The 23,000-nt window shown below is 48.9% G+C and overlaps 2 protein-coding genes across 2 annotated transcripts; one reads left to right on the top strand and one right to left on the bottom strand.

The window, feature by feature from the left end:
* Positions 1-223: 223 nt before the first annotated feature.
* On the top strand, positions 224-11,005 carry LOC132229531 (antizyme inhibitor 2-like). Its single transcript, XM_059686116.1, has 11 exons — positions 224-329; positions 557-740; positions 1,287-1,460; positions 1,946-2,118; positions 2,686-2,820; positions 4,014-4,179; positions 4,736-4,883; positions 7,094-7,194; positions 8,087-8,304; positions 8,789-8,851; positions 10,658-11,005. The coding sequence occupies exons 1-10, from the start codon at positions 280-282 to the stop codon at positions 8,811-8,813; spliced, it is 1,374 nt and encodes a 457-aa protein (XP_059542099.1). The 5' UTR covers positions 224-279; the 3' UTR covers positions 8,814-8,851; positions 10,658-11,005.
* Positions 11,006-18,663: 7,658 nt separating this feature from the next.
* LOC132229530 (dual specificity protein phosphatase 18-like) lies at positions 18,664-19,590 on the bottom strand. Its single transcript, XM_059686114.1, has one exon. It carries the CDS (start codon positions 19,374-19,376, stop codon positions 18,810-18,812), a length of 567 nt encoding a protein of 188 aa, XP_059542097.1. The 5' UTR covers positions 19,377-19,590; the 3' UTR covers positions 18,664-18,809.
* Between the last annotated feature and the right edge of the window lie 3,410 nt (positions 19,591-23,000).

Here is a 23,000-nt window from a genome sequence, read left to right as displayed (position 1 = left end):
AGAAGGACTGAGGCTGTAGGCGGCCCTCACTTCAGTCTCAGGGATGGGTGGCCAGCAGCAGGTGCCGTGGCTGCTTTAGGCAGCCCAGGTGCCAGTCCCAGCTCAGCTACCGGCCACTTGGTGACCTTAGGCAAGTCCTTTCCTCTCTCTGGGCCACTTGTCCACATGTGTAAAGTGGAATGTTGGGCTAGATGAACCCTGGGTCCCAGCTAGCCCTATAATCTAAAGATGGTGGACTCTGCACTTATCTTTTCTGTGGGTCACATTTCTCATCTGTGAATGGGAACATGTGTGTGCAGGAGCCTGGAAGAGGATGCCAGCCACCTATGGTAGGGCTCTTTTGAGCATCTCCCTTGATCCCAAACTAGGTCTCTGAAGCAGGCTGGGCCTGGCCAGTGGTCCATCCACAGATGAGAAAGTTCACGAGGGCTCCATGGAGCTCTACGTGGCTGCATGGGAGGGCCGAGGACTTACTGGCCTAGGAACTCTGGCTCCACGGGCCAGCAGGGCGCTGGGAGGAGGAGGGAGCAGTGTCCTCAGTGCAAGGCCTTTCCAGGATGCTGGGAGTGTCCCTGGCAGAGCGCTCTGATGGACAGTCAGGGATGAGCACCACCCTCATGGACTCGAAGGAGAACGAAGGGCACCCTGGAAGCTCCGCGATGAAGGATATCGTCCCGCTGGGGCCTGAGGAATCTGCCATGGAGGTGGTCCTGAGGAAGATCCGGGAGCTCTCTGCTTCGGTGAGGGGAGAGGAGGGAGGGGAGAGTGGGTCTCAGTCCCTACTTAGGTGGGACAGAATATGACTTTGTGTTTTATTAGTCAGTTTACTAGGTCTTACTGAATAGCTGTGTTCCCGGGTGGCATGGGGTAGCTCTCCTGTCCCCTTCTAGTCCCCCACCAGCTCCTGGGATTCCACCCTGTGCCAAGCGATCCGGGTGAGGGTTGGAGAGTCCTGGCGCCCATTTGGTCTATAAAGCTTGTTGCCCTCCTGTCTTCCTGTTGTAAAAGTTAGAAGATCAAGGATCAAATCCTACCATTGCCATGTAGTTGCTATTGACCTTGAGAAAAAGATTCATATTGTAGTGCACCTGACACCTGCATAATTTTTTAACCAGTGTCACCCCAATGTATTCACGAAAAAGGAAAAAAATAAAAAGAGATTTTAGAGCCACAGTTTCCTCTTTCCTAACTGGGTAACAGCAGTACTTTCCGCATGGAGACCCCATGAGGATTCACTGAAATGACACAATGCCCAGCCTTTCTTGCCTCTCTCTCTGCCTTGGCAGGACCACCGAGACCCCTTCATGGTGGCCGACCTGGGAGTGTTAGCCAGCCGCCACCAGGCCTTCTGCCAGGCCCTGCCAAGGGTCTCGCCCTTCTATGCGGTGAAGTGTAACAGCAGCCCCTTGGTGCTGCGTGTCCTGGCCTCCCTGGGCACCGGCTTCGACTGTGCCAGCCAGGTGAGCTTGGGCCACAGCCAGTTTCCTCATCCATAGGCCTGACGGTTCCTGGAGGAAAAAGACCAGTTGCGAGGTGTCTCAAAGTGGGGACAGCAGCCCATGAGCAGTGGCTGATGTGTGTGGTGCCCAGTTGTTTGTGAAAGAATAAATGAATGAACTGGGAGTGGTGCACCCTCCACTGGTCTAGGTGACGAGGGCAGTCAGCCTGAGCTAAGGAGTGGAGGGAACATGTGCTTTAATCCACAGACCCCGTTCTGTCCTGGCCCAGCCATTTCACTGGAGCCTCAGTTTCTTGGTCTTTAAAATGGGTTCAACTATATGTTCCTCAGAGCAGTCTAGAAGCTTAAGTAGCACAATATGTGCCCAGCGCTGTGCCAGATGCACAGGAGGGACTCAGTAGGGGAGCTCTTCATGCCTGTGGTTCCTGTGCCCAAAAAGCAGAGTAGCAGGGAGGCAGCCCCTTACTCTGGCTTTGCCCATGGCAGGTGGAGCTGGAGCAGGTGCTGGGCCTGGGCGTCGCCCCCTCACGCATCATCTATGCCCACCCCTGCAAGCAGGTCTCCCACCTGCAGTATGCTGCCCGCCATGGGGTGCAGCTCCTGACCTTCGACAGTGAGGAGGAGCTGACCAAAGTGGCCCAGCACTACCCTGGGGCCAGGTGAGACCAGCAGGGCTGCAGGCAGGTGGGGACAGGGAGGAAGTTCTGGCAAACTGACTTGGGCCTCAGCAAGGAGATGAAGGCTGTTCCGTGGTGAGTATGAGACGTCCAAGCTGCAAAGAACAAGAATGTGGGTTGGGTGTCCCAGTGCCCTCCCTGGTGCCCACTCTTGTCAAATAAAGATTTCCTGTGTCTGCAGAGGCGCTGGCAGAGCCTGGCATTAGGAGGTCTGGAGTCAGCAACCTCATGGGAAAAGCACTCACATAGGATTCAGGAAGACCAGGGGTCACATTTCTGACTTACTTGTCGCATCTGTGTGTTCTTGGGAAAGTTATTTAACGTCTCTGATCCTGTGACAGGAGGTCTGCTGAAGGGATGTTTATAATTTTATCCTTTTCCTGCTTTTTCTTGTCTGGGCTGAAGTATGGTAAGTAGTGGTGTGTTCCCTCCCTGGACCTCCATGGCTGGACAGTCCTGAGGATCGAGGAGTTTGGGTGGGGGCGGCAAAGCATTCAGGCTTGGGGTTCGTGTGTCTAAGAACGCCTGTCACCTCACACCCCCTCCCAGGCTGGTCCTCCGACTGTGGACCGAGGACAGCCAGAGCCTCATCCGTATGAGCGCCAAGTTTGGGGCCAGCCTGGAGCTGTGTGGACACTTGCTCAAGTCCGCCCGAGATCTCGGCCTGGCTGTGGTGGGCGCCAGGTAAGAGCACGGACTCTCCCTCCTGTGAGGCAGGGCTCGTGGCCCTCATGCCTGTCCCCAGCCTCTGACTACCTGGGTGCCCTCGGTCAGCGTGGCCCCTCTGGGCCTCCGGGGGCTCCCTGTGGTCCTCAGAAGAGGAGGTGGGTGTCAGCTGCTGGGAGGGTGGGGCAGGCAAGGCACTGGCCTTGGGTGTAAAATTTAACGGGATGCTGAAAACTTTGTACTCCACATAAATAATGTTTAATACAGTATTTAAAAAATTAATGCAGAAGAAATCCATGATGAGCCCTAGCTCGTTTGACTCAGTAGATAAAGCGTCAGCCTGTGGACTGAAGAGTCAAGGGCATATGCCTGGTTGCGGCTCGATCCCCAGTAGGGGGCGTACAGGAGGCAGCCAATCAATGATTCTCTATCATAATTGATGTCTCTCCCTCCCTCTCCCTTCCTCTCTGAATCAATAAAAATATGTATAATTTTTAAAAAAATCAAAGATGAGAGAATATCAATTTTTACATCAAGACAGGATTGGCATTTCTAAATTTTCCTTTTCCTTCTGGGTCCAATTACTCTTAACTAATCTTGTCTTTATTTAAAGTTTTTGTATTTTATTCATCATGATATTTCTGCATTAGCGGGTTCGATCCCTTGATGGGATGTGTACAGGAGGCAACCAATTGAGGTCTCTCCCTCTCTCGCTCTTTCTCTCTCTCTAATATATATAGATTGTGCACGAAGGTTACTTATGTTGATGGCTCAGTGCTTTGGTGCCCCCTTGAATGTTGCCCCTGAGGAGCTTCCTTCCTTACCTCACCTCACCTCACCTGCCCCTGATTAGGTCCTCTGCGTCCCCTGGTGGATGGTTTGAGATTTGGGGTTCCGATCACTTGCATTCCAAAGAGGAGAAGAAGGGGAGTCCCTGCCAAGAGGCTTGGGGAGGGGTAGTTAAGAGAGGTGACTGTCCCACAACCATGAGAGCCCAGGTCATGGACTGTCATGTGGTGTGTGTCTCTGGGGCCCCCATGTGCACAGCCAAGGCTGTGGTTCCTGTGGGTGCCCACGAGCTCCATGTAGTCATGTGTGTCCTTGTGTCTGTGTCCGTGTGCCTGTGTGGCTGTTTCCGAATGTATATCTCCTCCTGCTGACCCTTGCGTTTCCTCGTGTGTTTCTGCACCTGTCTCTGCACCTGTGCTCAGCTTCCACGTGGGCTCGGGCTGCCAGAATCCCCACAGCTTCACACAGGCCATCGCCGACTGCCGGCGGGTGTTCGAGATGGGCCGTGGGGTCGGGCATGACATGAGCCTCCTGGACATTGGAGGGGGCTTCCCCGGAGTGGAGGGCTCTGAGCCGGAGTTTGAGGAGGTAAGAGGGGAGGAGGAGAGGGCGACTGGGGGCTACAGCGGGGTTTATTGCACAGAGTGTGTGTGTGTACAGGGAGCTCTTGAAACTCAATCCTGTGCCTGCATGTAGCTGGGCTTTGTGTTGGTTGAGAGGACTCTGACTCTACATGGGTGGCATGTGAGCATTTACACGTGTGTGTGTGTGTGTGTGTGTGTGTTTGCACGGGCCTATGTGGTTCTGTACCTTCTATAGGCGTGTTGGTTCCTACCCCTGGTAAGGCTACAGTCAGATAGAGGCTTCCTTACTGTGTCCCCCACACCCAGGGGACAGTGTTCCTTTGCTGATCACGTATTGATTTCATGTTTCCAAGTCAGATCTCATGGTGCTACAGCCTGGTCACTAGGCTTGTGCCCTCGGGCACTTCTCCCCTCTGGGCCACAGTCTTGACCTGTCTCCTCCCCTGCACAAGGGGGTGCTGACACCTTCCCACAGAGCTGTCAGGGGAATGAAGAGAGAGGATGCAGGGAAAGACCCCGCACAGGGACTGGCCTCACAGGGCTCGGGTCTGTCCCCACAGATGGCGAGAGTGATCAATGCTGCCCTGGCCCAGGACTTCCCCGAGGGGACCGGCATTGAAGTCATTGCGGAGTCAGGCCGCTTCTACGCGGCACCTGTCTGCGTGGCCGCTGTCAACATCATCGCCAAGAAGGCTGTGCTGCAGCCAGGTGGGTGGGCCCGGACTGGGCAGGGAGCGCTCTGTCCAGGGATCCCCAGGCCTTGGGGGCAGGAGGGGCAGAGGGTCTGAGTTCCATCCTGGGTTCCTCATCCGGGGGAAACATGCTTTGATTTAGCTACAGGATAGAGCCTGTTAGTAACATTACTGTGTTGTTCTCAGAGAGCCTGGAGGGAGGCATTGAGGCTCTTTATTCTTCCTGTGTCTGGAGGGGAAGTCTGAGGGCACAGCTCATGGGCCACAGCCTCCCCTGCTGGTATGCACCTTACTGTTTCCAAGCAAGAATTTTCTAACAGGCGTGGAGTTTTATAACCTGAGTTCTAGTGAGTAAACAGTATTTCTACAACAAACATATGAAGGAAATATTGTCGGTACCATGGCCTGGAGGTTAAGGGTGACATTTGTAGGGTAACAGTAAATGATACTGAGGTCAGCCATCTCAGGAGAGTTTTTGATTGTTTGTTATTTGGGGGAAGGGGTTGGGTGGGGATGCTGTCCTCACAAAGGGAGCTAAGTGCAAACTGAAGTGCATGTTGAGCTAGAAGAGACTCATCCTCTGGGTTAGTGTCCTTTACTCTGAAATGTTATGACCGTCATATAAGTATTTCTAAATAATTTTTATTTTATTTTAAAAATACATAATTATTGATTTCAGAGAGGAAGGGAGAGGGAAAGAGAGAGACAGAAACATCAGTGATGAGGGAGAATCCCTGACTGGCTGACCCCTGCACATCCCACACTGGAGATCGAGCCCGCAACTCAGGCAGGGTGCCCGGACCAGGAATCGAACCATAACCTCCTGGTCATAGGTTCATGCTCAACCACTGAGCCACGACAGCCGGGCTCTAAGTCATTTTAATCTGTTTCCTTATCCTTTGGACAAATGCCCTACCCACACCTTTGTAACTCTGAAGGCACGTGAGTCCACTAATTTCATTTCCTCACAAAGCATCTCATTAGAGAATATTTTGATTTGGGGCATATGATTTCAGCCATCATTTAAGAAAAGCCTGAGTTATGCATATTATGGCTTACCATTGTTGTCTTCATAACAGCCTCAGCTGCCAGTGATTTAAGGAGCTATTATGTGAGCAATTACTGTTTTACCTCATTTCTGCTCAGCCCTCCTGTGAGGCAGTTTGGGGCCATTCCCATTTTGCTGGCAGAGATCTGGAGGCTCAGGGAGAGGAAGTGACTGTCCAAGGCTGCACAGCTAGCTCATGCACAGCGGCGCCAGGTCTTTCTGACCGAGAGGCTGGTGCCCTTGTGTTTGCAGACATGCCAGCCGAGCGGAGCGCACAGTCTCAGGGCTGCCATGACTAACCCATGACCAACTGGCTTAGGGACAAGTGGGGCTGTGGGTGCAGGAGGCTGGATCAGTGCTGGCAGCTGAGAGAGAGCGGAGGACAGGAGGACTCACACCAGGGAGAAGATGGTGGTGGTGGTGGTGAGGGGACCCAAGCAGAGGAAACCAATAATCAGAAAGATCTGGGGATCTAAATGCTCAAAGGGTATGGAATGGCCCCAGTACCCACAGAAACCAGTTGGAAAGATTAAGGAAATCAATGTCTAAGGTCAGACAATGTCTAAGGTTGTTCAGAAAGTGGTTGGTAGTAGTTCATGTCCTAGGGTCTGGGGCTGCAGGTGAGCATCAGCTCAATGTACTTCGGAGTGTGATGGAGCTGGGGAGAAGCCGCCATGTGCTCAGTGAGGCATCAACAGAGGCAGAGTATTTAGAAGGAAGGAGGTGACAATTACGCTGCTCTCTGACTGTGAGAGCCGGGCACTGACGGGCACTAAACCCAGCCCTGCCACATTCTCCTGTGTAACTTCTAGCAAGACTCAGTTTCCTCAAATGTACAGTAGTGTTCATTGTTCCTACTCAGAGTGTTGTTAGGAGGATGAAATGATTTAATATGTGCAGACAGGTTGGAACAATGCCCGGGTTACTTGTACAATCATTGTTAGTGGCAGTAGCAGCCGCAGCACTCTGATGAGGTGCGGGTGGGGCAGAGGAGCCGTGGGAGCCCAGAGAACAGGCCCAAATATTGCCGGAGACCCGGGGAGGCTCCTGAAGCAGGACACAAGGGTTATCCAGTGCCGGGCAGAGGGCCTGGGCCGGTCCTAAGGGTGCGGGACTCAGTGTTGACCATCAGTGGTGAGACCTGGCTGAGCACAGTCCTGTCCTCTCCTCTCCCCCAGGAGGCCACCGGAAACTGTTGTACTATCTCAATGAGGGCCACTATGGCACCTTTCGCGTCTTCCTCAGGGATCATGTCCCCAGGATGCCAATTGTGGTGAAGGTAAGGGGACCCTTGTGTGGCTCTGGCACCTCCCAGACCCTGATAGGACTGAAGTCAGCTCCTTTCCCTGTGAGGCAGGGATCCCTCTGCGAGGTGCAAGGGGGCAGGGTCTTAGATTACACATGGCTTTGTAGATTGTCATACCCCATGCGTGTACAAGGATGTGCACAGGCAAGCCTGTTTGTATTTGCATGCGCACTTCTGTGTGTGTGCATTTTGTGTGTGAGCATGCTGACTGACACCTGTGCAGGTAGATTGGTAGATGGGTACATGGTCCTGTGTGGGTGTGCGTGCACATCGGTTTGCCTCTGGGTTTCCATGAGATCTCTCTGTATGCACTGTGTGTGTGTGTGTGTGTGTGTGTGTGTGTGTGTGTGTGTGTCCAGAACCCTTGAATGCTGGAGATGCAGGAGTCCTAGGAAATGGAGGTTCTCCAACTTGCTTCCCAGTAGACTCATCTGGGAAGCTTCCAAGGACCCTGATGCCGAGGCGAAGGCCCAGGCGATTGGAATCAGGCCTCTCCTGGGTTGGGACGTGGCATCAATCCTTTGTTAAACCTCCTCCCATGTGACTCCAATAGCAGATGAGTTTCACCCACTATTTTGAGTGATTATTGACTGAAATCTTTTGCTTTTATAGATGGGAAATGGAGGCCCCATGTGTGTGGCCTTGAGAATTAGCAGGGCTAGGATGTGTCACTTGAACGAATATAAGCTCCATGAGGGCCGGGTCAAGAGCAGTGCCTGGCACATAGGGACTGGCTGGTGTGAGGGACTGCCAGTGTCCTTGCTGGTGCCTGGAGGTGCTCTGCTGGCCGAGGGCATGGGCTGGGAGGGTGGGTTGGGGGCAGGAGCTCTTCCTTCTCTGATTCCCCACCCCTGTGTCCCTGCAGGAGCTCTGCTCAAAGCCACCCCTCTTCCCCTGCATCCTTTATGGTCCGACGTGCGATGCCTTTGACACGTTCTACAATGAGGAGGTGCAGCTGCCCGAGCTGGACGTGGGTGACTGGCTCATCTTCCCCTCCATGGGCGCCTACAGTTCAGTCATGAGCTCCACCTTCAATGGCTTCCCGCCTGCGTCCATCTGCTACATCATGGGACCTGAGCTCAGGTATCTGAGGAGAGCTCAAGGATCTGAACTTGGCCCAGGGAGCTGAAGGCTAAGCTCTGGGTTCCCAGGTCCAGGAAATACAATCACACCCCCACAACCCCCCGGACACACACACACACACTGGACCCAGAAAACTTCCAACTGACATACATTGCCTGTGGGGTGGCCTGTTACACCCATTACCCATATAAGTTCAAGGCATCCCACCTGGGCAGCTGTGACGGATCTGATGTTTAGACCCCTCTGTGACCACAAGCTGACATCCTTAAAGCCCCCATAACCCTTAATTCTTGGCCAAGGCCCCACTCTGCTCTGACCATTTGTGGGTGTTCCCCGCTTTCCTCATTTGAAGTCTCTTCCCTACCAGCCTCAGGCTCCCCCACAGGCTCTGCCCAAGGGCCTCCTGTTAGCCCAATCTAGAGTTCACTCCCCGAGGTGATGGGGGCTTCTAGAACACCCCTTTACTGGTACAAACTTTCCACAGGAGCCTGCTGGAGACAGCGCCTTAAGCTGGGACATGGCAGAATGGAGGGGTTTCAGACACTTGGTATGCCACCTGGGAAAGCTTGGTTGGAAGTGGGGGTGGGGTGGGGAAGAGACATGTGGGAAGCAGAGGTTTGGTTGCCTCTGCAATGATGAGGCAATTTTCCCCCAATGTTGGCCTGAAACACAGGTGAGCCCTTCTGGACAGATGACTCCACCCTTGTGATTCTTACCCCCTGAGCCCTGGAGTGGGGTAGGCTTGAGAAACTGGTGTTATTATGTTGGGGTCCAACCCCAGCAGGTCCAGGGGTTTCCGAAGGTGTGGATGGATTTGTGGAAGAAGAAATGACCCAGAGACAGCGTTCAGTTGATCAGCAGCCTCGCCAGGTTCTCTAGTCAGGTTCTCCAGCCAGGTTCTGTAGCCAGGTTCTGTCTTTATTCTCCTGTTACATCTGTATTTATAACAGTTGATATTAATCCTACCCATTCTATTCCAAAGGTTAGGTCGTTTGTTATCTCCATTCCAGGTCACTACTCTATTGTTCTGTTAAGATACAAGGTAGTAATTGAAGGAGATTATCCTAAGTAAAGATTATGTAGTTTAAATGTGATTGTTCATAGTTAAAGTGGTCAACTACCCGCCTGGCACTTAGTTAAGGGGTTTTACTGATTTATTCTCTTCCTTAGTCCTGTTAATCCCTAACTCCAGGGAAAAATCCCCACCTGGGGAACAACCTTTCTCTGAGAGGTGACCTTGGTTAAAACACATAGCGCTAAGTAGGGGAGCAAACATATTAAGAATAGTATGCCATATACACCAGGTCCCTTGAAACATATACTGTGCAGATGTTTCTTCCTTGCAGCGACTATGTCAAGCAGCAAGGATGGACCGGCTTCTGGCATTATTACAACACATGCTCTCTGAAGGCCATAGCCTAGAGTGTGAAGCAACCTGCCTTGGCCAGGACCTTGAGATTCTTTCATTCCTCTTTTTATTTAAAAAAAATATGTATCTTAAAAATTGATTTTGAGAGAGAGAGGAAGAGAAAGGGAGAGAGACAAACATTGATGTGAGAGGGGAACACCCATTGGCTATCTTCTGCACACCCCTTACTGGGGATCAAGTCAGTCCACAACCCAGGCATGTGCCCTGACCAGGAATGGAACCAGCAACCTTTGGGTGCTCGGGAAAATGCCCAACCAACTGAGCCACACTGGCCAGAGTTCATCCCTCCTTTTATCCAGTTAGTGACCCCTGTGTTGTTGCAGAAATATTCACGTGAACTATAGGCACCCATTCTAGTGCCAAGAACACCTGGTCCGGAGTCAGAACTGTAGCAAATCCAGGCTCCACCACAAACTGGCATTGTGGTCAGAGCCTCAGTTTCTCCATCAATGACATGAGAATGATATTCGTTAGTACCCTCCTGGCATGGCTGTCGAGGGGATTAAGTCAGATAATGCAAATCCTCATTCAGGTCAGTTCATGTCCAGAACCCTGCCTCAGGTTGGCCTTGACCCTGGACCTTTCCTACACAGAGACCACTCCCTGCCCCCTTGGTCTGGGCATCCTCAGGGAGCATATTGCATCTGGCCATACAGGTATTGGGCCAGGCATGTGGGTGACTGGCCTGGCGTTGGCCTTAAGAACCCCCCAGTTTGAAAGGTGGGAGGACAACGAATGGTAATATCCAACTCCCAAATAAGACAGGGACCACTGTGTGTCTCCCAGGTTTAGAAACAATATTTGGGAAAGTTCTGAGCTGAGAAAAGAAAACGTGTCCTACAGGCAAGGACATTGGCGGAGGTAGGGGCAGTGGGTCCCAGAGGCCAAAGCCACTCACCTCCTGTGTCCTGTGTCTTTTTTAAGCTTCACCTGATGTGACTTCTCTGATCCTCAGCTCCTGCAAATGGTCCACGTTATCCACCAGAGTCAGCCCCACCATCTCACTGCTGCCTCCACACTCAGCTAAGACCAGAGGTATTGTCCAGCCTCCTCTACCAAAGACATCTCAGCCCCAGACATCTGAGGAGAAAGGATGGGCTGCAGATGCCTCCTAAGGATGCTAGAGGGCTCAGGCAGCCTTCAGGTCCTGTGTTACTCATTCCTCTACTCCCAGATCCTGAAATTTGGGCTAGAAACAACCACACTTACCCCCTCAGAGGTGTCTGGAAGAGCAAATATGAGTGGGCTTTAGGTAAAAATAAAGTTACATTCATGTGCAAGAATTGCTGGAGTGTTTTGTGCTTTGCTCTACAGGTGTTGCCCTGTGGCATTTTGGATGTCAACTCATCTCCCCATTCATTCATGAATCCATTCATCCATCCAGTTATCATTCATCAGTCTTTCCATCCTTTCATCCATTGATCCATCATCCATCCATCCATCCATCCATCCATCCATCCATCCATTCACTGACCATCAATTGATCCATTCATCCATTCATCCATCTGTGCATCCATCCATAAAATAAAATGTGAGGGCCTAGTCTGTGATGGTGTTATTCTAGGCAATGTTACACATGATGAATAAGATGTGCAGAACCTATCCTCATGGAGCTTACCTTCCATTTTCTTCTATTCAAAAAATCAGAGCAGGAGCAAACATATAAATGATAAAATAAAGTGGAAGAACAAGTATTGTAAAGAAAAATTAAACCAGGGCAAAGGGATATGGAAGGATAGAGAATGGTGCTTTGTGCTAGTAAAATATAGAAATTTTAAAAAATGCCAAAAAATGTTAAAAATGTGTTAAAAGGTTTGAATTAACTGTCCTGAAACTTAAAGTGTGATATTAAGGACACATTCCCCACTGCCCTGAAGAGTGTGTATTCCATTGATAAGGATTTGAACTTAGACTGCTGACTTAGAGTGACTTGCCCTGATAACCATGTCTGATGACATATAATCCTCCCCCTCTACAGAGTGAAACCTAGTGCTTGCAAGTTTGTTTACTGATATGCCCATAGGAACTACTGTTAAACTTGAGATGTTGTTATGCATTTTGTTTACCAGAATCCTCTAATCCGCCCTGGACTGCCATGGGTACTATAGCCCATTCAAATTGATCATTTCTTGATTGCTGGACGCCTGGTCATTGCTGACTGCTTTGATCCCTGCGCTGCACTGGTGGCTCTGATCGCTGGAAGTTACCTTCGCTGATCCCCTTCAGCTTGGGCGCAGTCCCCTTCCCCACTTGGTTCAGTTCCCCTCGGTGCCAGAAGACAGATGAACAAACGGTGGGGCCTCAGGTAGATCCAAGCTGTGTGCAGGGATCTCTGAAGGTAACACCACCCTGAAAGTGAAACTTGGCTCCTGATCTGACCACCCAGCCAGAGAAGGCGCCGCTGCTGCCACCAGAGGAAGCCACACGTTGGGAGCTCCCTTTAAGCCTGTACCTATGGCACCAGGAATTTTGTGAGTAACATTGTGTTCTGTGTTAATAAGCTTTGGACCCACTGCAGTGATAAAAAGAGAATAAATCTATGTGTGAATTGTAACTGCAACTATTTGTGTGGCATAATTCCTCTGGAAATAATAATTATCTTACCTAATAATAGACAAACATGCAAATTGAATGTACCTTCACTATGCCCAAGGAACGCCCACCAGCCACGCCCACCAAACCCATCCAGAGATATGCACATTAACCCAACAAAGATGGCAGAGGCCGGAGTCGGGATACTTGCATTGCAGCCACAGCTACCATGCAAGCATCCCGGCTCTGGCCGCTCCAGGCCTATTGGAGACACAGAAGTCAGGGGAGACAGAGAAGTCTGGCTCCAGCGCCTGAGGCTGGCTCTGGCCTGGGAGACGAAGAAGCCGCCTACCCCTTGATCCCATTCTGCAGCCGGCTGGAGAAGCCGCCTGCCCGTGATACCAGTCTGCAGATGGCTGGAGAAGCCACCTGCCCGTGATCTCAGGCCTCAGCAGGCCGGAGAAGTCGCCTGCCCTTGACCCCAGGCTGCAGCTGGCTGGAGAAGCTGCCTGCCCCACATCCACCTGCCCCATGTCCTCGGGAAGACTGAGAAGCCAGGCCCCAGCTCCTGAGGCTGGCTGTAGCCTAAGAGACAAAGAAGCTGCCTGCCCCGTGATCCCAGGCTGCAGCCAGCAGGAGAAGATGCCCACTGTATCACAGGGGACACGGAGAAGCCGCCCACCTGTGGTCCAAGTGCCAGTGCCTGCGGCTGGCTGCCGCCCAGGAGACGGACAAGCCATCCAACCCGAAGATCCCAGCTGCAGCCAGCAGGAGAAGATGCCCACTGTATCACAGGGGACACGGAGAAGCCGCCCACCTGTGGTCCAAGTGCCAGCGCCTGCGGCTGGCTGCCGCCCCGGAGACGGACAAGCCATCCAACCCGAGGTCCCATGCTGCAGCCACTTGGAGAAGCTGCCAGCCCTGTGGTCCAGGACACCAGTGCCTGTGTCCCAGGAAATAGGTTCCCTCTTCTACTGCAGTCATTACTCCAATATTCCCCTTCTGAATTTCTCTCCTGTGCCGCAACCCAACTCCACTTTTCATCGGAAGGATACGGAACGGAGCGGTGTTAAAAGCTGACATTTTTAAGGCGGTAAGGTTGGTACTTACACATATAAATGGAAAACTGGAGTCCTTAAGGTAACAAAGGCTACGAAGGGAGGGGGACCGGGACAGGGCATGACATATTATATCCAGCAATCCATATGGGGACTGAAAACTTTGCAATGATGACAATTAGTGAAGCTATGAATCAACTAACATAGTTGACAGGGACAATTCTTCCATCTTTGAAAATATCTACATCAAATCTGTTTAAAATGATTTTCACCTGCATAATCTAACACATTCTGACAAGACCACCACCACCAATGTGGTCAGTGTTGTGCTGATAAATGTTTAACAACTGGCTCTCAATCAAAGAAAACAAAACTCTGGTTTATACTGTCAGCCAACTTCTGTGGCACAAATTCTCCATCCAAGGCTGATTTCAGCTGCTAATGTGATGCCACTAAATGCAGAGCTGAGGAGAAACATGCAGTCATACACTATTATATTCTACCAGAAAGACCCAAAAGATATAAATAATGTCAAGAGTCAGAACAGTAAAATGTAGGAAAGAATTGAGGAGTGATGAATTTAGAGTATGTATTTCCTTTGGTTTTCATGTAATTTATTCACTTTTAAGATTATATAATTTAATTTTTAATAATGAACATGTTTAACAACCAGCTTACAAAATTCCTGAAAATTTGTGAGCCAGTAAGAGCAGGCTCTAGCACAATACTGAGTGGAGTGTAATGGTTATATGCCAAGGCTCATGAGTTTGAAATGAGACTCAGCCACTTTTGGGTTTTACTGGTCAAGTTACCTGATCTCTCTATACCTCCGTGTTTTCATCTGTGTCATTATAGTACCTACTGTATAGAGTTGTTGCAAAGATAAAATGAAATCTGTGTATGACACAGCACAGTACCTGAAACAATAATTCACTCAATTTGTTTTAAACTGTTACTGCCTCAAAACATTGTTGACAAAATTACTCATGCTGAAAGAATGAAATTTTATTGATGAGAAAAATGCCTTATTTTGCGATCGACATGGAGACAGTCAATTTTACTTCCTAGGCAGTAGATGGTAATCTACTACTAGAAACTGCAAGGGGAAAAATGACCTCAATCAACATGTATGAGGCAATGTATTAGCTGGATCATAAAGCAGAGAGAATGCCATGCATTCTGGGATACATCTGCAGTAAGAGGCTTCATCTCAGGTATTAATTCTGATCAACTAAGCATCAGAATTAAGATGAATGGTGAGAAGGATTCTGAGGCTGCTTCTAGACTTAGCAGGAATAGAACTTTGATACAGAAGCAACAGTTACTATGATTAATGATCTAATCCAATAAAAGAAAAACATGCAAATCCCAGAGGGCTCCCAGGCTGCCAGAGAGATGTCTGACTGCCGGGGAGGGGCCTACACCAGCAGGTGGTCATCCCCTGAGGGGTCCCGGACTGCCAGAGGGCACAGGCCGGACTGAGGGACCCTAGTGCACCAGGCCTCTAGTACTAATATAAGGTCAGATGAAATTGCCTGCCATGGTCCTGCCTGCATAAAGTGGTCTTTTTGTTGGCAACTACTTTGAATGTCCGAAAACCTGCACATTTAAAGTTTATTTCAAGGGACACCTCAGATAAGTGCCCCTCCTTTCTTAGACTATTGGCTTTGTCAGAAGTTGGTGACTACACAAGACAATTGGTGTAGTCGGCTTCACAATTAGCAAAGTCAGCGTTTTCTGTAAGCCTGAGCAAATAACAGCTATATGAATGAGAGTTACGTTTAACTCTGAAGAAAAGGAGCAATTCGTCCCTCCTGCCCAAATCACTGGGTGCTTTTAGGTGACTGAAAAACTTCGTGGAGGTGTCAGAAATTATTTCTCGGGACATAAAAGCTGCTCTATAGAGAATTCCATCTCAACTATAATTAATTTACTGGCTCACCTGGGTAGTGCACATATGATTTGGCAAACCAGCACCCTGAGTCCTTCTGTCTGTTTTAGACTACCAGGAGAGAAACCAAGACACATAAGAGAGATTGAGATGACCAAAGGGTGACACCTTTGCAGAGCTCAACTCACAAGGAGCACACTTGCAGCACACTACACAATATCCCTAGAAAATATTTTGCTCAAGCCCCACAGAGAAAAAAATAAACTAAAAGGACCAAATAATTATTAAAAAGATTTTTTTCTTTAAAGAAACTCTGGAGAAAGCCTATCTAATAAAGAGGGAAGAGAAACCAAGATGGCGGCATAGGTGAACACCTGAAATTGGTGCCTCGCACAACCACTTCAAAAATACAACTAAAAGACAAAACGGACATCATCCAGAACCACAGGAAGTCTGGCTGAGTGGAAATTCTACAACTAGAAGGAAAGAGAAAAGCACAGTGAGACTCAGAGGGGGTGCGGAAATAAAGTGCAGAGGTACGGAGGCACGTGCGGAAAGAGCTGGCAACTGAGGACAAGGTTGTCTTTTTCAATCGGGAGGGAGACACAAGCTCCCGACGGCCCCAACTCCAGTTCTGGGTGAGTCTCTCGGGACCCAGACTTATACAGGGAGAAACTGGACTGTCAGGCAGTGGGCAGATCTTGAGGGCGGCTTTCTCTCAGAGGTGCTTGCAGCGATTACCACAGGACACTGAGACCCGGGGCCTCTTAGGGCAGGGCTGAGGATCAGCCATAGCTGTTTGCTCTGCCCTGCTGATTCCCTGAGATCCCGCCCCACCCAAGCTGTGTGCAGAGGCTTTTGCATATGAGTGGCCTGGCCCTTCCCAATCTAAAATTACCTAACAAACTGCAGCTGGGTCAGAGAGACACAGAACTTCCAAAAGAAGGCCCAAGGCCCAACAGCAGCTTGCATCACTTCACAGCTGGGCCTCATCTGGGCACCTCCAAATCCCAAACAAGGAAGAGGAATCTGCAGATCTCTCCATAGCTCCTGCGGGGTAGCTTCAGGAAGAGGCTAAATTAGCACCTCCTTAGAGATTCAAGAGCCAGTGTACCCAGTGGTCAGAGTGCGACCATCCAGATTACATCTCCTCAGATCCATAAGGGACACACTCAGGTGGCAGATTCAGTGAGCAGACTCGGTGAGCACCAAAGCCCCACTGAAGCAAGTCTTGCCCCATAAGGGTGTCTCCAGCATAGAAGTTCCCCCACCATAGACACAGCTGATTCTCACAGCCAATTGGCCTGGAGGTCAATTCCTCCCAGTGATACCAACTACAATCAAGGCTTAACTACAACAAGACTGTGCACACAGCCCACAAAGGGGTGCACCAAGAGTGTCCACCTCAGGTAATTGGGGAGGCTGAGCCACTGGGCCCTATAGGACATATAGCACAGAAAACCATCTACCAACACAGGGAAGCAGCCAAAATGTGGAGACAAAGAAACAGGTTACAAATGACAGAAATGGAGGAAAGCAAATTACTGGATATAGAGTTCAAAACCATGGTTTTAAGGTTTTTCAAGAATTTTCTAGAAATTGCCGATAAATTTAGTAAGACCCTCAATAAGTCTAGTGAGACCACCAATAAATTTAGTAAGACCCTCAATAAGTCTCGTGAGACCCTCGAGGATATGAAAAAGGACCAACTAGAAATGAAGCATACACTGACTGAAATAAAGAATATTATACAGAGATCCAACAGCAGACTAGAGGATCGTAAGAATCAAGTCAAAGATTTGAAGTACGAAGAAGTAAAAGACACCCAAATGGAAAAGCAAAAAGAAAAAAGAATCCAAAAATATGAAGATAGTGTAAGGAGCCTCTGGGACAACTTCAAGTATACCAACATCCGAATTATAGGGGTGCCAGAATTAGAGAGAGAGCAAGATATTGAAAACCTATTTGAAGAAATAATGACAGAAAACTTCCCCTACCTGGTGAAAGAAATAGACTTAGAAGTCCAGGAAGCACAGAGAACCCCAAACAAAAGGAATCCAAAGAGGACCACACCAAGACACATCATAATTAAAATGCCAAGAGCAAAAGACAAAGAGAGAATCTTAAAAGCAGCAAGAGAAAAACAGTCAGTTACCTACAAGGGGGTACCCATACGACTGTCAGTTGATTTCTCAATAGATACTTTGCAAGCCTGAAGGGAGTGGCAGGAAATATTCGAAGTGATGAATAGCAAGAACCTACAATCAAGATTACTTTACCCAGCAAAGCTATCATTCAGAATTGAAGGTCAGATAAAGAGCTTCACAGATAAGAAGAAGCTAAAGGAGTTCATCACCACCAAACCAGTATTATATGAAATGCTGAAAGGTATCCTTTAAGAAGAAGAAGGTAAAGATACAAATGATGAACAACAAATACACATCTATCAACAAGTGAATCTAAGAATCAAGTGAATAAAGAATCTGATGAACAGAATAAATTGGTGATTATAATAGAATCAGGGGGACAGAAAGGGAATGGACTGACTATTCTCAGGGGGAAAGGGACATGGGGTGTGTGGAAGAGACTGAACAAAAATGGTACACCTATGGATGAGGACAGTGGGGAGGGTAAGGGCAGAGGGTGGGGTGGGAACCGGGTGGAGGGGAGCTATTGGGGGGCGTGGGGGAGAGGAACAAGTGTAATAATCTGAACAATAAAGATTTAATTAAAAAAACAAAGAAACAAAAATTTCGGTTGGGATTACAGAATTAATCCTTTTTTTTAATTAGACCATTAAGCAACATATTTTGAATTTCTAATTATTTTAGAGAAAACACAAAAATTATTTTCACAAAAATAAATTTCTACACTTTAGGCATTTAGTTATCGCAATTATATATTTTCTTTCAATTTAATTTGAATCTTGAACTTTTAGAGCTTTTCAATTTTTGCTGGTAAGTGAAACATTTAGTATTTCTTTAAATTAAGGTGCTAGAGCTCAGTAGCAGGCCGGTAGCTATACAAATGCAAATTGCATCTTCTTCCTGCTGGTTTCCTGCAGGGGAAAAAGCTTTGCTCTAAGCTGGAGGAACCAGTTTTTTGGCCTAGCCACTTGACTTTTTAAAACAGCCAAATTTTTTTGTAAGAGGTTGCTGTGGGTGGGGAAAGTTTGGCCTACCTGCCTAATTTAAAAAGACCATATTTTTTCTACTGGGGGAAGGGCGGCTACTGCCTTCCTCCATTTGAAATTGATTTATTTATGTTTCAACAATTTTTAGATTCTAGAGTCAATTATAATTATTTTAAGGCATTTTCTTTCCAAATTATTGTAACAGAGACAATTTACTGATTTTCTTGGCGACCTTAAAGTTAACTTTTGAATGGGTTCCACTATCATTTTATTTTATTTTATTTTATTTATTTATTTATTTATTTATTTATTTTTTTACGGCACGCTTCCTTTTTTATTGCTCTGATAAAAGGCATCATCTGTCTTTTTTCTGTAGCACAAAAGTAGGATGTTTCAGTTCTCAGTGCAGGGTCAATGGCAGATCTGCACCTCTGACCCCCGATGCGGGGGCTGGGGCATGGCTTACAGTGGGATCATTAAACGAACCTCCTTCTCGAAGATGTCAGGGACGCGTCCCACGGGGGAGCTGACCATGCGCACGGTGTTCTTGCCAAACAGCTGGACCTCATAGTGAATGAGCTGCTCCCCAAATCCACTGTTGGGCCGGATGATGGGCCGACAGGACTTGGTCCAGGTGTGGGCTTCCAGCAGGGACATGGTGTGGTACCTCATGAGGCAGGCGAGGCCCAGGGCAGCCGAGCGGCTCACACCGGCTGCGCAGTGGAGCAGCGTGCGGCCCTGCTTCAGCCCGCCGGCGTGGATGTGGTCAGCAATGGGGTCGAAGAAGTCACAGAGACGTGCCGTGGGAGTGTCGGCCACAGGCGCCTGCACATACTGGATGTCTTCATGCAAGGTACTCACTGCCTTCACCGAGACGTTGACGACCGAGGTGATGTGGTTGCTGGCGAGCAGGAGCCTGTTGTTGGCGGCCACCCCATTGCTGATATACAGGCTGCTGGTGATCTGAGAGAGGCCGCTGACCGAGGGCCGTGGGAACTGAAGCGGGGAGGTACAGGGAGATGCGGTCATCAGGCCAGTGGGTCAGCGGCCAGTGAGACATGCAGGCCGCATCTTTCTGCTAGGCTCTGTCCATGGAGAACTGGTTACCCGCTCCACGATCTCGCCGGGGCCACAGCAGTCCGAGTCGGAAAGTAGGGTCCGCTCAGCGCGCGCAGCCCACTCCCCTGGCCTAGCGCATCTCCATGGCAACGTAACCGATCACGCTACGGCAGCCGCCGAGGGACAATCCACTATCATTTTAAAAACTACTTTTTATTATGGAAATACCAATCTTTTTTTTTTTTCTTTTTTTTTCTAGTTGTGGGTGGGCATCTTCTATATTGAATTCAATATCTTATTTACTTGTTTGCTTTTAAGAATTAACTTGAATTTATCAAAAGGGACAGGTCACTTTCACCTAATATTAACAAGGGCGGAGGGGAAAAGGTCTACACAAATACTGGTAAGTGAAAGGGCGAGGGCTATGCCCTCCATCTTGCCCCATACCCTCCATGTTGGGGCAGCCGCCATGTGCTCAGGAGAGTACCTTCTTCCCGGAAGCCCAGGCCCCTGCTGGCCACGCCCGGATTTCTTTAAACTAACCAATGACAATCAAGGGACGTGCGGCCATAGAGATGACCACATCCTGTGTAAGAAGACCCGACTGGCGCCTGGCCAATTGGCAGGGCCCACAGTCAGCTCCCCTCCCCTCACTCCACCCCCTATTAAAACCCTGTTTTTCCCACGGTGGGGACACTCTGCTTCCGGTCACTGCGTTGGCCGGAAGGCAGGGTCGAGTTAGCTAGCTCAATAAAGGACCCTCTGCTTTTGCATCGGACTGGCTCCCTGGTGTGATTTTCTTGGGGATCTTGAAATCTGGGCATAACAGTAAGAATGTAAAATGGCACAACTATTTAGAGGGAGCGTTTAGGCAATCATATGTTGGGGTCCAACCCCAGCAGGTCCAGGGGTTCCCAAAGGTGTGGACGGAGGAGTCGGCGAAGAAGGAATAACACGGAGACAGTGTTCAGTTGATCAGCATAGCCAGGTTCTCTAACCAGGTTACCTAGCCAGGTTCTAGCCAGGTTCTAGCCAGGTTCTCCAGCCAGGTTCTGGAAATACCAATCTTGTTGCTAGAACCAGCCTGCATCTTTTTTCCTTTGGCCAAATCTGCCATCTTTCTTAGAAAAAACCAGTCCTGGGTGTTAGGTCACAGAGAGCCCAGGATCGGATACATGCAGACGTGTGATGAGATAATGGACTCCCCCTGGCATTTCTAACAGATCAGTGTGCCAGACACAGATACTGGCTTCTCTCTGAATCAACACGACCCCCACACAGATACTGACTCCTTCCTGAATACCCCTGCTGACTCCCTGCAGTGGAAACTTCCTCAGCTGAATACCTCAGCTCATGTCCCCGCCCCTCACCCAACCCCACTATAAAACAACCGCCCCCCTCCCGGTTGGCATGAATCCACGTGCTCTGTCTTTGGGGTACATGGGTCTCCCGGGGACGCCATAAACCTTTCCTTTTCTTTCTTTTCTGACTCACTGGACTCTTTATTTCCTATGCCGCCTCCTGAGCCACCTAACCTAACACTGGGGCTTTATTCTGTAGCACTTGTAGGGAGATTTAAGTTCTAGCTCAAAACTCTATCTAAATGTCCAAAAATAGGCCAGTTGCAGCATTTGTTTTAAGCTAGCTTTCCTCTTTACACATGCACAGAAATTCCAGACACATTACTCTGTTTTGTAAAACTTTTCATGGTGAGAAAGAGAGTTTAAATTAGCATACTCGGGGAGGGGGATGTCCCTATTACAGGATCCCCACGTGTCTCCCTTCCCCCACCTCCTGCTTGCTTTGGGGGAAGTTTCAGCAACTGACCTGGCCACCTATCTCTTATCCCAATTAAAGGCATGCTTAATAGATAACAACAGATTTTAAATTTTTTCCTATTTCGTTTTCCAAAGTAATAACTAGCCCCCAAGGTGACCTTAGCCAAATTTTCCTTTTCCAAGTGTGTTCTCCAGTAATTTTTAAACAAAGCGTTAAGTAGTCTCCCAGGGAGAAAGCTGACAGCTTTAATCCCTCTAGCTGCCCAGAATCCTCTCCAGGAGCAGAGGATCTGGTGACTTTTTAGAAATTATAGATTTTTGATCCTCCAAACAAATGAGGTATTCTATGATTTGAACAAGAAACCACATTAAAGATGACCACAGCACTCTCTTTTCTAGGGCCTGATTTAAAAACGTGCCTTTTGAAATTCCAATTTCTTTATAATTTTGCCTTTTAACCAAATTTTTCCCCATTATAATCTGACTTAAAACAAAAGATTTTCCTTGCCCACTCTGGTTTTGTTATGGGTTGGCTCAACGAGATAGACCACTGACTCAGAATTGAAATTTAAGAGCCTTTTATTAAGCTGGCCAGCTGACCACAGCGCCTATCTCCCCCTCTGGGAGATTCGGAGCATGTGGCAAAGACCAAGGGTGCAGTATGATCTTTTATAGCAAAACAGTGTTACCTTAGAAGTTCATAGAAAGTTCATAAGCACAAAAGAGGGGGGGTAAACAGAGTCACACCTGGCTGGAGCATATCATAACACATTGTTTTTCTAAGACAATTTAGCAATTTTTCTTCCATGGTTCCTAACCCTTACACAATCCTCCATACGTCAGTCCCCCCTCCCAGCACATTCTGTAACATTCTGTAACCCTTCCATGCCACAGTTCCTCACCCTAGCACATTCCCTACTGGTCTTATGCCCGAATCAAATCTTTGATTCAGTGCCCTCCTCTACGATATGAAATTCAGGAGGCATTTGGCAATGTAGGGGTCGAGCCACCGGGGAAGAGTCTGGCATTTGATGGTGAAGAATTGGCCAGGGTCTCGGCCGCTGACATAGAGTTCTCCTTCCCATTGTTCAGTTCACCAGGCGAGAGGCATGAGGAGGACGGAGTTACAGTGCCTCTTTCCTGCGACTTTGATGGCGGTTGGAGCACTTAGTACCACCCATCTAGGTTCCAGGCTGTTAGGGTCGTGGCACTGCACCCAGACGAGATCACCCAGAGAGAAGGCAGGCTGTGTTGGACTGGATCTCAGCACGTCCTCCTCCCGTACGGTTCTCACCACCCGTTGTGCTGACGTGGCGCTGCTCTGCAAAGCCTGTGAGGACTTAAGCAAATTTCGGGTAGACAGCCGGGCAATTTCTTCCTCCCTTAGGCAGGGAAGAAGAGGTGGCGGCCTGCCAAACATAATTTCAAAAGGGGTGAGTTTTTTTATATACGGGGTACTCCTAGCTCTGAGGAGGGCAAAAGGAAGGAGACTTACCCAGTTTTCGCCAGTCTCTAATTTTAACTTAGTTAATGTTTTCTTTAAGATCCAAATTATCCTCTCTACCTGTCCAGAACTCTGTGGTCTATAAACACAATGCAATTTCCAGGTAACTCTCAGGGCCTAAACTATGGATTGTAACTTTGGCGATAAACGCTGGGCCATCGTCGGACCCCATATATAGTGGTAGGCTAAACCGGGGGACAATTTTAGTGAGGAGTTTTCTAACTACTACCTGTGCTGTCTCTGCCTTGGTTGGGTATGCCTCAGGCCAGCCAGAGAAGGTATCAATGAAAACCAGCAGGTACTTATATCCTC

Source organism: Myotis daubentonii, chromosome 3 (genome assembly GCF_963259705.1).
Source record: "Myotis daubentonii chromosome 3, mMyoDau2.1, whole genome shotgun sequence".
Classification (NCBI taxonomy): Eukaryota; Metazoa; Chordata; class Mammalia; order Chiroptera; family Vespertilionidae; genus Myotis; species Myotis daubentonii.
Note: the sequence above shows the minus strand (reverse complement) of the source record. Positions and strands in the feature narration are given on the sequence as shown.

Coding starts and splice junctions, on each gene's coding strand:
- LOC132229531 (XM_059686116.1), top strand. CDS start 280: ATGGGAACATGTGTGTGCAGGAGCCTGGAAGAGGATGCCAGCCACCTA. Junction 330..556: donor GAGGATGCCAGCCACCTATG/GTAGGGCTCTTT, acceptor AGGCCTTTCCAG/GATGCTGGGAGTGTCCCTGG. Junction 4,180..4,735: donor CTGAGCCGGAGTTTGAGGAG/GTAAGAGGGGAG, acceptor CTGTCCCCACAG/ATGGCGAGAGTGATCAATGC.
- LOC132229530 (XM_059686114.1), bottom strand. CDS start 19,376: ATGACCGCATCTCCCTGTACCTCCCCGCTTCAGTTCCCACGGCCCTCG.